Below are 11,514 nucleotides of genomic sequence, written 5' to 3' on the forward strand. Positions count from 1 at the left end.
AGTTGCATCAGAATTGGCTTTTGTGGTCTATTTGAAGATGTTGCATTTGCTTGAAGGGGGACTGAACAGTTTTGCTTAGTGGATCCTCTATTGAAGAAGAGTCTTCACATTAGGAAAATTCCCCACCAAGAGATAAACACTATGAAATCCCTTCTTGTCTCCTTGGGGCTGTAGAGAGAAGGTAGCCAGGCATTTGCTCTGCTATGTTCTGTTCTAAGGGTCTAGGGATGACAGATTCTTGTAGCATGTAAGGAATCGGGTCCCCACCTGCGTTTGTACTGGCTACAAAGGAATGGCTAGCCAGTTGAAATGGAGGCTATCAAGGGTTAAAGGTGACCAGCAGGGGCCTGAAAGAATTTCCCAGGAAAGGGTTTTGTGCTGGTTTTACCCTAGAAAGATGAGAAATACCAGCTCCATCTTCCAAGAAGGGGAGGCAGGACTTTGTAAAGGAGTTTTCTTAGCTTCAGCTTGAGAAGACTGAGCTCTAATGTTTCACACAGAGTCACAGAAGTTTAGGGCTGGAAGGGACCTCATGAGATCATTGGGTCCAGCCCCCTGTCCAGTTTGGTCTGCATTATGGCAGTATCTGTGTTCGATGCACAGTAATGGCACCTGCTGCCTTCACACGTAGCAAGGTGGAATGCATAAGTCCTGCCCCAATGAGCTAGTCAAAATATTACAGGCAACCCCTGCTTAGCGCTGTTAATTGGTTCCTGAAAAACCAAGTGTTAAGCAAAATAAGTGTTAAGTGAAACTGAAAGTATTTGAAAACCCAAGATGGCGACCACAATTGTTTTTAATGACCCAAGATGGTGACCACAAGTGTTATAACGAAACTTGCTGAGCGCTAAATGAAATGGGGTGTCAATTTCAAATGAACGTTATAGCAAAATAGCACTAAGTGAAACAGCGTTAAGCGGGGGTTGCCTGTACAGAACCTGCAGTCACTGGAGAAATTGCATGTGCGCATTGTTTAGCACACTCAAGTCTGGAAAGGGGACTATCTGAGCTCCAGGTGAAGAATGCAGGGTCTGCTGATTTAACACGATAGTTCTCCAGCAATTCTGACAGTTTCACTGCCGCCCCCCCCCCCCCCCCCCAACATAGCTGCTGTTGCTGACCTCCTTTCTCTTCCTTCCCTGTACCTTGGAGCTCAGGCATGGGGGCCTCAGCTGTCTGTGTCCTCTTCTGCCAAGTCTTTGTCAGGAGGTAGAAGCTAGAGTCTGCAAACACCTACTTAATGCCCATTTAAGGCCTGCTCAGCTGATGGTGGGTGGAGTTGCTGGTTAGTGGCAGCTCCAATATGGTGGTGTTGCAGTAGGAAAAGGTAGAAACTGCATTTTCAACAAAATCCAACATTCTCAGGAAGGTCAAATAGCCCTCAAAGGATGGGGTTTGGTTCTCCTTTGCAGGGGTTTTCAAGCAATCTTCCTTCACTGCTGCTCTTCACTTGTCCTTCTACAACATGAGCAAGTTCTCCCCCTGCCCATTAATTGATGTTTACAAAGGGCTCTAAGGCCCTGTCTGTATTGCATCAGCAGTGGGTTTCAGATGCAACAGAACTGAGCACATCTTGCTTGTCTGAGCAGGAAATTAACTAGTGAAGCTGATTCAGCCTCACCCCCAGTGCCTGCTCTGAGAACTGCCAAGACTTAAGGGCTCTAGAATGCATGGTGGGAATGAGTCTGAAGCAACTTTGCAGTTGAACCACTGGCTCAGGAGCATGCCCGTGGACTCAGGTTGGTGTGACAAACATGGTTCCATTCTTCCTGAGATCCACCACTGCTATATAGACAAAAGCCAGATCCTGTTCTATCTGTTAGGCAACTACATTGGTAAGTGCAACCTTATTCCACACTGCTTGCATCCCTGAAAAAGTGTTGAAACATTTACTTTTGTCAAGTACCTTTGTCTTAGCCTTAAGCAGCCTTTTTCAGGGGCTTAAGCAGGCTGGAATATGATCACACCTGGATGTCTATTTGGTGACATACCGACCCAATGTATTTGGTTGTATTTCTTGACTTGAAGGACTTGAGGTGGGTGAAGTCTCTGCTCACTAGTTGTTAGGATAATTCTGTAGGTCCTGAACAGATCTTTTAACATCCTGTCTCTGCTCCCAGGCTTCCGAGGAGAAGATCCGGACAACAGACACGCAAGTGCTTGTGGCATCTGCTCAAAAGAAACTCCTTGAAGAGAGATTGAAGCTCATCTCTGAGCTGTGGGATTCTGGGATCAAGGTATGACTGGAAAATGTCTGAGCAAGGAAAGAGAGAGACCAGTTGGATCTATTCCTTCTTTTTCTGGTGCTGGGCGTGGAGGACTGTGAGCAAGGAGAACTTTCAGGAGAGATGCTGCACCTGAGCAACAAGCTCTGAGCTCTTGATTGTGATTTTACTACCTGTTCAGTTCTATCCAGAGGTTCCATGTCTACATTCACACACTCCTCCTCGTCCTCTGCCAGTCACTGAGAAGGGGACTTGGCATCTGCTTAATAAACACACCCAGATCATTTTACTTCCTGGGGGGCTCCAAAAGGTATTTTCTTGTGTCCTTGGGCAAGAGTGTACAGGAAATCCTTTATTAAATCTCTTGCTCCACATCATTTTCCAGCTGTAGCCTCCTCTTCAGACCTAAGACCTGCTGTCCAGCTCCCCCCCATCATTTTGTCCAGCAAGACAAAATTGTGCCTTCTTTCTAGATTTAGCTGCCAGGCCCACCCTCAGCACTGGTAGGGGTAGGCTTTCTGGGGCCTCAGTAAAGCATAAAGAGAGCTTGAACTGTACTGCCTACCTCAGGAGCCAGCAACCTTTTCAAGCCACAGGCAGGAACAACCTGGATCCAGTCCAGCATGGCCCCAGAGGCTTTGGCAGTGTGTCAGCTGCAAGTGGGGGGGCAGCTGTCTCTGCCTGTGTTGAGGCCAGGCAACTGGGAACTGTGCTGCCTCAGTGCAACTTTTCCCAGCCTCCCTCCCCTCCCCTCCCCTCCCCCACCATGCTTTGGCTGGGTCATGAGTCTAGCTTCCAGCAGGAAGGGGGAGCTGCACCAGGGCTAGTCAGCTAGAAGCTTTGCCTGCACTACTGCTGCTTCTCTCTGCTCCTTCCCAACCCCACAGTGTGGGCATAGCTGGAAGCTGCCCAGCCCTGACTCAGTTCTTCACTGAGGGGACAGAGAGAAATGGCAGCAATGTGGATACATCTTCCAGCTGCATAGAATCAACACAGCTCCTCACTGTCCAGCCCCAGCACAGGAATGGGCAGAGGCAAGGTCTTCCAGCTCTGCTGTCCTTATATTGCTGATGGGACTAAATGTTTTCTAATGTTAAAGGTAATGTTCCAGCTCTGGAAGTTCTCTTACTGATTTTCAGAAAGAGAAGCCACATTTACTTCCTAGTAACTGATAGTTCTGGTCCTGCTTCCTCAAAGGCAGAGCAGAGGGAAAGCCCAATTAGTAGGAATCTCAACCCTGAATGCTTGGAGAAATCAGCATGTAACAAACATGCTTCTCTGCTCTGGGCCCCTCTAGGCAGAAATGCTATACAAGAAGAACCCCAAACTGCTGAACCAGCTGCAGTACTGCGAGGACACTGGGATCCCTCTTGTTGCCATCATAGGTGAGCAGGAGCTCAAGGATGGAGTCGTCAAGCTGAGAGATGTAGCTACCAGGGAGGAGGTGAGAATTACTTTCCCTATTAGGGATGGGTTGGGCTGGAAATCAACCAGGTTTGCCTTGTCAGAGATTAAATGAACCATACATGGGAAAGGATGGAGGAGAGACCTGACTGTTCCCTGCCTCTCCACCTATGTGTATATATTCATTGAGTACTAGTGCTGAATTTTGCTGTATTCTAGTAACACATTCACACACACTGCATCGCAGAAAGTCTTAGAGTTATTTGATGAAGGAGAAATCGAAGAAGCTAGGCCCTTTAATCTGAATTAGTGAGATACAGGAAGGCAAAAGCTCTCCCCCAAACGGTGGGCAGACTGAGCAAGGGGAGAGAAGTAGGGTAGGTGCTAATGAGGACCAGAGTGGAGGTGAGGTTGTTGAGTTAAGTGGCAACACTTGCCTAGATTGGAGCAAATCTGTAAGTGTGGTCATTTTGGTTTCTGTAGTGCCCCCTTGTGACATGCTGTGGTGTTACCTCAATATCCTTCCAAATCTTGTAAAAATGAATTCACAGGCTAAAATACTCAGCTAACATTCCACCTTATTTTGGGTTATTTTTATTGATACCATTGGTTTTGACTCTTTATGCCAAAAGCTTACCTGTTCAGGTTTCTAATGTCTAGTTCTGCAGCTTCAGTTTCTGAGTTTCCGTCTAGTTCCCTCTGAGCCAGGGAGCTTTACAGTCTCTTTAGTGCAGGTAGTCTCCTACTCTTATCCTTGAGTTCCAAAGCGTTAAGTCATGAAATGGGATTCAGGACTAGTGTATAAAGGATTGATGCAACTTGTTTGAGTTACAGAAAGACTTGATTTACTACAAGTATTCACTGTTAAATGAACCTAAAGCAAAGTCCACTATTTTGCTGTAAAGTGATAGTTTCTCACCAATACAGGCAAAGAGGTGGTCTCAATCTTTTCAGCTTCTCTAAGGTGTGGATCCTTTCACCTGGAACAGCGGTTCTCAAACTCTGACAGATTGAACACCACCAATTTAAAGCCTTAAGTACCACCAGCAAATTTTTGTCATATAAAGTAATTATAATAAATCTGTTAATGCTTACCACTGACAGGTTGTCTGCATGCCACTGGTGGTACGCTTACCACAGATTGGGAACTGCTGACCTAGAAGATCAGCTGGGCATTGTATCAGTTTTTGTGTCAGAATGATTCTCATCCTTGAAGCGCACCCTGTTAGCTACTTCATTCCTCTTTCATACCCTTTAGCTCAGCAACTTCAAAGCATTCTCGTAGTTGTGTAAATCAAGAGAGTCCCAAGCAGTAATTAACAGGAAAATCCTGTTAATCAAACTGTTCATTATTGGTTATCAGGAAGTCCCAATTTTGATTGAATTAACCTTCAGTAACAAAAGGTTATCCATTTCTACCAAGTTGGAACATATCAGGAAATTGATTAGTAAGCAGGAAAAACACAAGGTTTTTGAGGAGTCCTCCTTGGAAGATCAAGGAAACCACTGAGGTAAAACGAGAGTAAATCAGGAGACGACACCTATCAAGGCCCATACAGAGAATGTCTCTTCCTACATATAAGTTAATTGCAGAAGAAATATTAACTATACTAATTAATCAAGGGTAGATGTTTTCCACAGTGCCATACCAGACAAATAGGAGCCTGCTTAAAATCATCATAAATATAATAAAATAACCTGGAAGTGATGCCTCATTTCTTTTCAGACGGTCCAGCCACAAACTTGCATTGTCTTGCATTATGCAAATGTCATCAATATTTTGTGAGTAGGTCCAGCTCAGCTTGAGTTTCACAGTCATCAAGTAGCACCACAGCTTGGTGGTGGGGTTGTTCTGCAACTTGCCAGGCTTTTCTTCCTGTATTTCCTCTTCTGGTTTGGGATGAAGGGCCAAAACCCTTGAGGCCCGGTCATGGGAAATGATTTCCCAGTCTTCTAGAGAAATCTCACTCCTTCCCCCTGAATCTGATAATTTACCAACCCATGCTAATTATGATCAGCTGGGAGTAAATGACCTGTTATAGGTGATATTTAGCCTGGATCCTTTTAAAAGCCCCTTCTCTGTGTGACAGGAGGATACCTTTGAACTGGTTCCTAAAAAGCTCATTGGAAGCTTGAGAAGGTTTTTTTTGATACAGGAGTAAGAGCATTCTTTGTGTAGCAGTCTTGAAAAAAGGGCTTTAGGAATCGCAAGGAAAAGGGAACAACCTCTCTAGCTCAGGGTTCATATGGAGAGCTCCCATGCCTGTCATTCTGCAGAGATGCGTGTGTAAGATGGGTACTGAACCATACTTGCTTTCTGATAAAGCTTGATCCAGAGCCCTTCAGGAGGTGACTTGATGCAGTTTGTTACAAACAGCTTCAAAAATCACCAGCTTCCAGGTACTTGTGGGTGGGTGGATTGTTGCTATGTCTTTGCAACAAGGGGAGCAAGTATAATTTGGTGTCTTACTGGATGGGGTGGAAAAAGAAGGTTCCAGGAGGGAATGCTTTAGCATTTATTCTCTTTTTTTTTTTTTTTTCAGGTTGATATTCGTAGGGAAAATCTTGTTGAAGAAATCAAGCAGCGAACATGCCAGCCCTGAAGTCCTCTCAGCCACCCACATCTGCTAGTCTGTTGGATTTTGGTTGATGGACAGATTTGCAAAGATTTCTTCCAGTAAATGCCAGGGTTCTTGGCTGCTTTGCTTATGACACATGTCAGCGGGTTTGGGGGTTGGAAGGTTGCTTTGAAGCCATATTTATTTTGTTGTGGAACTCCTTGTCCCCAGGGAGCAGAAATTCTGTGTTGTCCATCTTTAAAGCATGTTCTGCCCCTGAGCAAGTCTGGGGGTGAGCTGGAGCTGACATTCCCTGAGACTGGAGAATGCCAACCTCCTGTCTCTGATCATTACTGTTACTTGGCAGAGCTGTGGAGCCCTGTGCCACTGGCAAATACTGAGCATCTTGGTCACTGTGTCATGTTCCTTTCATGTTAAATAAATGTTCTTATAGCATTTCTTCCAAGGCTGGAGGGAAATGATCTAGTCTCAGACATAATGTAAAATATTCTAAGCAAGTTTAATAAACCTCATGAATCTCACACCTGTCTCCTGTTACTGTCTTCTGAGTTTTTTTTCCTGTCATGGATGCTCTTAACCTTCCTAGATTTCCTCTAGGGCAAGAACCTCTTGTTAAATGTCTTTGCAGCTGATTTTCTTTTCCTTGAACTCTAGTGATGTTTCACCTTTTAAAAGTGCATTGGTGACAGTACTGTGTGTGCAATGAAAGCCTTATTTGGAAATTTCTATTGAAAATGTTAAATGAAAAACATAGGAAAGAGGAGTTCATACATGGGTCCTTCATGGAACAGTTTGTCCCTGCCAACTCTAGCCTGTATCTAATCTCTTGAATATTGCAAAACAAAAAGCCAGTCTCTTTTCCTCCCTCTGCTGCTTCTCCCCAGCCTCTTATTTAATCCCTTGAATGTTCCAGAAGAAATATTTAATGTTAAGAATTTAATGTTAAGAACATATTTAATGTTCCAGAAGAAATAAGACTGGCTGCAGTCTTACTCTGTGCTCCTGCTCCTTCTCTCCACCCAAAAAAAACAGAACAAAAAAACCTAGATGGGTACAATTCAAAGCGCTAGTTTGACCTATAAAGCACTAAATGGTCTAGACCCTATATACCCAAGGGACCACTTTCCCTCTTATGCCCTGTCACTAAGGTAAGCCAAGAGCAACTTCCTGCCAGCAAAACAAGTCTGTTTATTGAAAACATGAAAGGTGGTTCTCTGTAGTTGCTCCTCGCCTCTGAAACTTCTACCCCCTTGAACCCTGCTACAGCCTGAGCCTGGATGTCTTTCAGAAGCACTATTTGGGCAGGTATTTACCAAACACAGCTAGCATGGTGTCTCTAGTGGGTTATGGAATAGAGAAAATCCCACACAATTTACTGATTCGTTTTGATGCACTGGCTGGGGGAGTAGTTAGCTGATTGCACGATTTCACAATGATTACACACTTAATTTATACAACACAATTTTATTTTAAAACTCTTTGCTACATATATAACACTGCTTAGCTTTAAGAAACACCACAAACATTAAAAACACAATAATTGCATATATCAGAAACAATGCTCCAAATGCACTTCCTTCCCAAACAATGCTATAAGAATGTGTTACAAAAACAACTACAATTACAACTAAAAGTTAAATTTGAATCAATACTGTTATTTTTCATAATATACTTACAATCCTAGAATTCCGAGAAGCCAAATTAAAAAATATGGTTTCATTCCTCAGTAGTACGATTTAATGGGTTGGCCTCAGTAGTACGGTTCAATAGGCTGGCCTCAGCAATACGATTCAATGAGCTGGGCTCACCAGTGATAGGACTACGTCCCCTTCCTTCAGTCCCTTCTGGGCGCTCCGCGGCTTCAGTGTGAACTAAGAGATTCGTGTTCACGGAGAGGCTTGATTAGGCGATCAATCTAATCTGACCTTATACTTGCGATTCTTCCTTCGTTGTTCTGCAAGTGAAGTCCCCTCCAAATTGGGACAGTAAGTTACAGGTTTTTATTGAGTGAGCTGCCGTCATTGGGCTCCTCCTACTCAATTCATCATAACTCCCAAATTTGGGCTCGGATCTTACTCAACAGAAATTACCTTTGTTGAGCATTTTTTTTAAATTATTCTTGGGGAGACTTCCATATCACTGTAAATACTCTTTTCTTAGCAATTTGGTTAAAAAGGCCTTAGGCTTTGATGTCTCAGAATTTAGGATATTTACTTTCTTTGTAAAAAATTTCTAAAGGTACAATTTAAATTAAGGTTTTAGGCGAAGTCAGGACATTTCGCACGTAGCTCCAAAACAATGAGCTAGATAAGGAGATAGATCCTATCTTCTTCCTGAAACTGGCTAATGGGCAATCTTTACAAACATTCAAACTATTTCATTCAATATGACACATAGGATATTGTTTGAGGGACCCTGTTGTATCTTGATATGCTAGTTCCCTTCTAAACTGTTCTGGTCATCTCAAATTTCTGTGTTTAAGTTCTTCTGTTTTCTGAGCCTTTGTTGGGAAAAACAGCGTATATGTCAAATAAATAAATACAGCTGGATGCCCTGGAAAGGACAGATGGGTGCTCTAATTCTACTTTTCATATTTAATCCATAACTAGAAATGGTTACACAGGATTTTATTCCCTCACCACTAGATCTCCTGCCTCTTCTTTCCTAGTCTGTGCAACAATCGATAATTAAAATTGTATGACTTAAGTATCATTCATTTTTAAATCTTATTTAACTGTATCATCCCCATATGCCCCCAAGTCCTGCTTTATCCGGTAACCTCAAATTTATCAGCCAGTGTATACTTTAACTAGCTAGCTGTTCTGTAAAATGAATTGGGTTCCTTCCTACTGCCTAAAACTACTCCAAATACTCCAAGCCAGTGTTTTATGGCTAGTAAGTAACTCCTTAGACTTTCAAAATACTGACTTCTGCAAAGGAAAACATGTTTTTCAGTCCAGGGGTGGGCAAAATATGGCCCACAGGCCAAATTCAGCCTGTCAAGTGATTCTATCCAGTCTGTGGCAGGTCCCTCAGTCCCACCTGGCCCAGGCAGGTGGGGCAGCCCAGGCTGTGGTGTGTGCAGCCAGTCCTGCCCCTGGGCGCACAGGTGCTGCCTGGCATGGCGCACAGCCTGCCCTACCCCCTGCACACAGCTCTCGGACAGAGCAGGAGCTGTAGCCTGCTGGATGGCATGGCGGCCAGTCTTGGCTTCCCAGCAGTCCCTGCAGCAATGGTTCATTCTCGCCCTCATACTCTCGCTGCCTCTGCCAGTGTCTCTACCACTGCTGCTGGCCCCAGCCCTGCAGCCTGGGCATCCCAGCCAGTCCATCCCACAGCTACCGCCAGGGGTGCCAGACAGAGCTGGTGGGTAGGGTCTCCGTGGAGACCAGCCTGGGACTCACGCAGGCAGGGTGTGCTCAGCCAGTAAACGGAATGAGGCCATGGGCAAAAGGGGAGCAGTGGCCGAGAGCGGGATGGGTGGCAGGGCAGAGTCAGAATCACAAGGCGGTGACAGCGCAGGGCCAGGGCAGAGCTGTGATCCACTGCCCACACATCCCTGGGATGGGCACTGGTTCCATGGGCAGGGCCTGGCTGCTTCCTGCAGAACCAGCACCCATCTAACAGTAGTAAGTGTTAACTCCCTTACTAAAGAGTGATATCATCCATAGGAAGGGGTCAGTTGACCATTTGGGGTCAGGTTAGTTGTTACAATAAAGGTTTAATGAGAACAAAGAGGGACTGCTTCTTCCTAAGATCCAGAATAATACGTGGTGTGAGAAGTGGTGAATCTTACCACCAACAGGAAATCTAATAGGTGATTCCCAACTGGTGGATCTGACTCTAGCAGCAGCTGAATCCAGCGCAAAGCAGAGCTGGGTGCCTCTACCTGCAGCAGAGCCCAGTACGGTGCTGAGGCTGACTACAGAGACCATGCAGGCACTCAATTACACCACAAGAACAGTTTGATTTCCAATCCCCTGGAATGTAGCCTCGATAGATCAGGTGTTTTAATTGCTTCAGAGGAGATCAGGTGAATGAAATTCTACTGTCACTGCTTCTTACAGATGTAGAGAAAAAACTATGCTGCAAGGATAGAAGCATTAACTGATTATTTTCTGGGCAAAAGAAATGTGATTTATGAATGAGCTAGATTCAACGTCTGTAAACAGGAGCCTTCAGAACCTATAGACAGATTCATCACATCTTTGCATACAATGGCAGAATCCTGCCAAGATGAGGAGCTTAAGAAGCTAATTAGGGGCCGCTTAGTTGTGGGACTTCATGATACAGAGCTCTCACAAAGATTACAGTTGTACCCTGATTTAACGCTCCAGAAGGCTGTCACACAGGCTTGCCAATCAGAGCTAGTTAAACAGCAACAAAGAGAAATCAGGACTGATTCTCCGTTCTGTCAGGCATTAGTTAATATGGATGCAATGCACATTGTAAAGAAACTACAGACAAATTCAAATAGAACTGACAGGCACAATGTACACAGGGAGTGGTCCCACCAGTGCCCACAATGGCAAACAAGTGGAAAAGGAGGCCAATGCCACAGGTCTGGGCAAACTCCAGGATATAGTCGTGCTCAGTGACCTGCTACAGAATAAATATGTTGGCAATGTAAAAAGAAAAGCCACTATGCTTCAGTTTGTCTCCATCACGGGAGTCTGTGAAATCACGGAAGAGGAGGCAGAGGATTGCACAGTGCTTTTAGATGAAGTTACAGTCTTCACCAGATCCAGGAGTCTGAATGACAGAAATTGAGCTCAATGGACAGCCAATGCCATTTAAAATAGATACAGGAGTGTCACAACCCAAAGGGTGTGATTTTTGTTTTTGTGTGCTTCAGCACTGCTAAATTGTTCCTGCTAAATTATAGCTTCTTTGCACGGTGGAGTTTTCTGCTGCAAAAGAGAACCCCGGTGCAAGGGAGAATTTCCCGCCAATTTGAAGCTTTCTTTGCACAGTGCATTTCTTTGTTGCAGCACACAGATGCTCGTTGCAAAGAGTTCCCACCATTTGTATGCTAATTTGAGCCCCATTATTGGCCAGTTCTAAATTATTCACACGTGGCGGCTAGGGATTGGCTTGCTAGCCGTATAAAAAGCTTGAGTGATTTCCGCCCAAGCTGGAGGACTCCACGACTACCAGGAGGAGGAGACTTTACACGGTGTGAAGATCTCTAAGCGCTGCGGAGCTGATTCCTTCGAACCCAGCGTGTATCTTAAGCAGGCAACAGAGGTCTGATCAGCCTCTAGCCTCTCCCCATCGCTGATAGATTCCTAGACGTATCCCTTCCT

At 44.7% G+C, this 11,514-nt stretch overlaps 1 protein-coding gene across 1 annotated transcript in view; it reads left to right on the top strand.

Moving 5' to 3' along the window:
- The window catches only part of HARS (histidyl-tRNA synthetase), a 27,366-nt gene extending 20,635 nt beyond the window's left edge, over window positions 1-6,731 (top strand). The window contains exons 11-13 of the mRNA XM_006034144.3: window positions 2,121-2,237; window positions 3,523-3,669; window positions 6,173-6,731. Coding sequence (XP_006034206.1) covers window positions 2,121-2,237; window positions 3,523-3,669; window positions 6,173-6,232 — 324 coding nt within the window. The 3' untranslated portion in view covers window positions 6,233-6,731. The remainder of the gene's footprint in view (window positions 1-2,120; window positions 2,238-3,522; window positions 3,670-6,172) is intronic.
- The last annotated feature ends 4,783 nt before the right edge of the window (window positions 6,732-11,514 follow it).

Source organism: Alligator sinensis, unplaced genomic scaffold (genome assembly GCF_000455745.1).
Source record: "Alligator sinensis unplaced genomic scaffold, ASM45574v1 scaffold14_1, whole genome shotgun sequence".
Lineage (NCBI taxonomy): Eukaryota > Metazoa > Chordata > Crocodylia > Alligatoridae > Alligator > Alligator sinensis.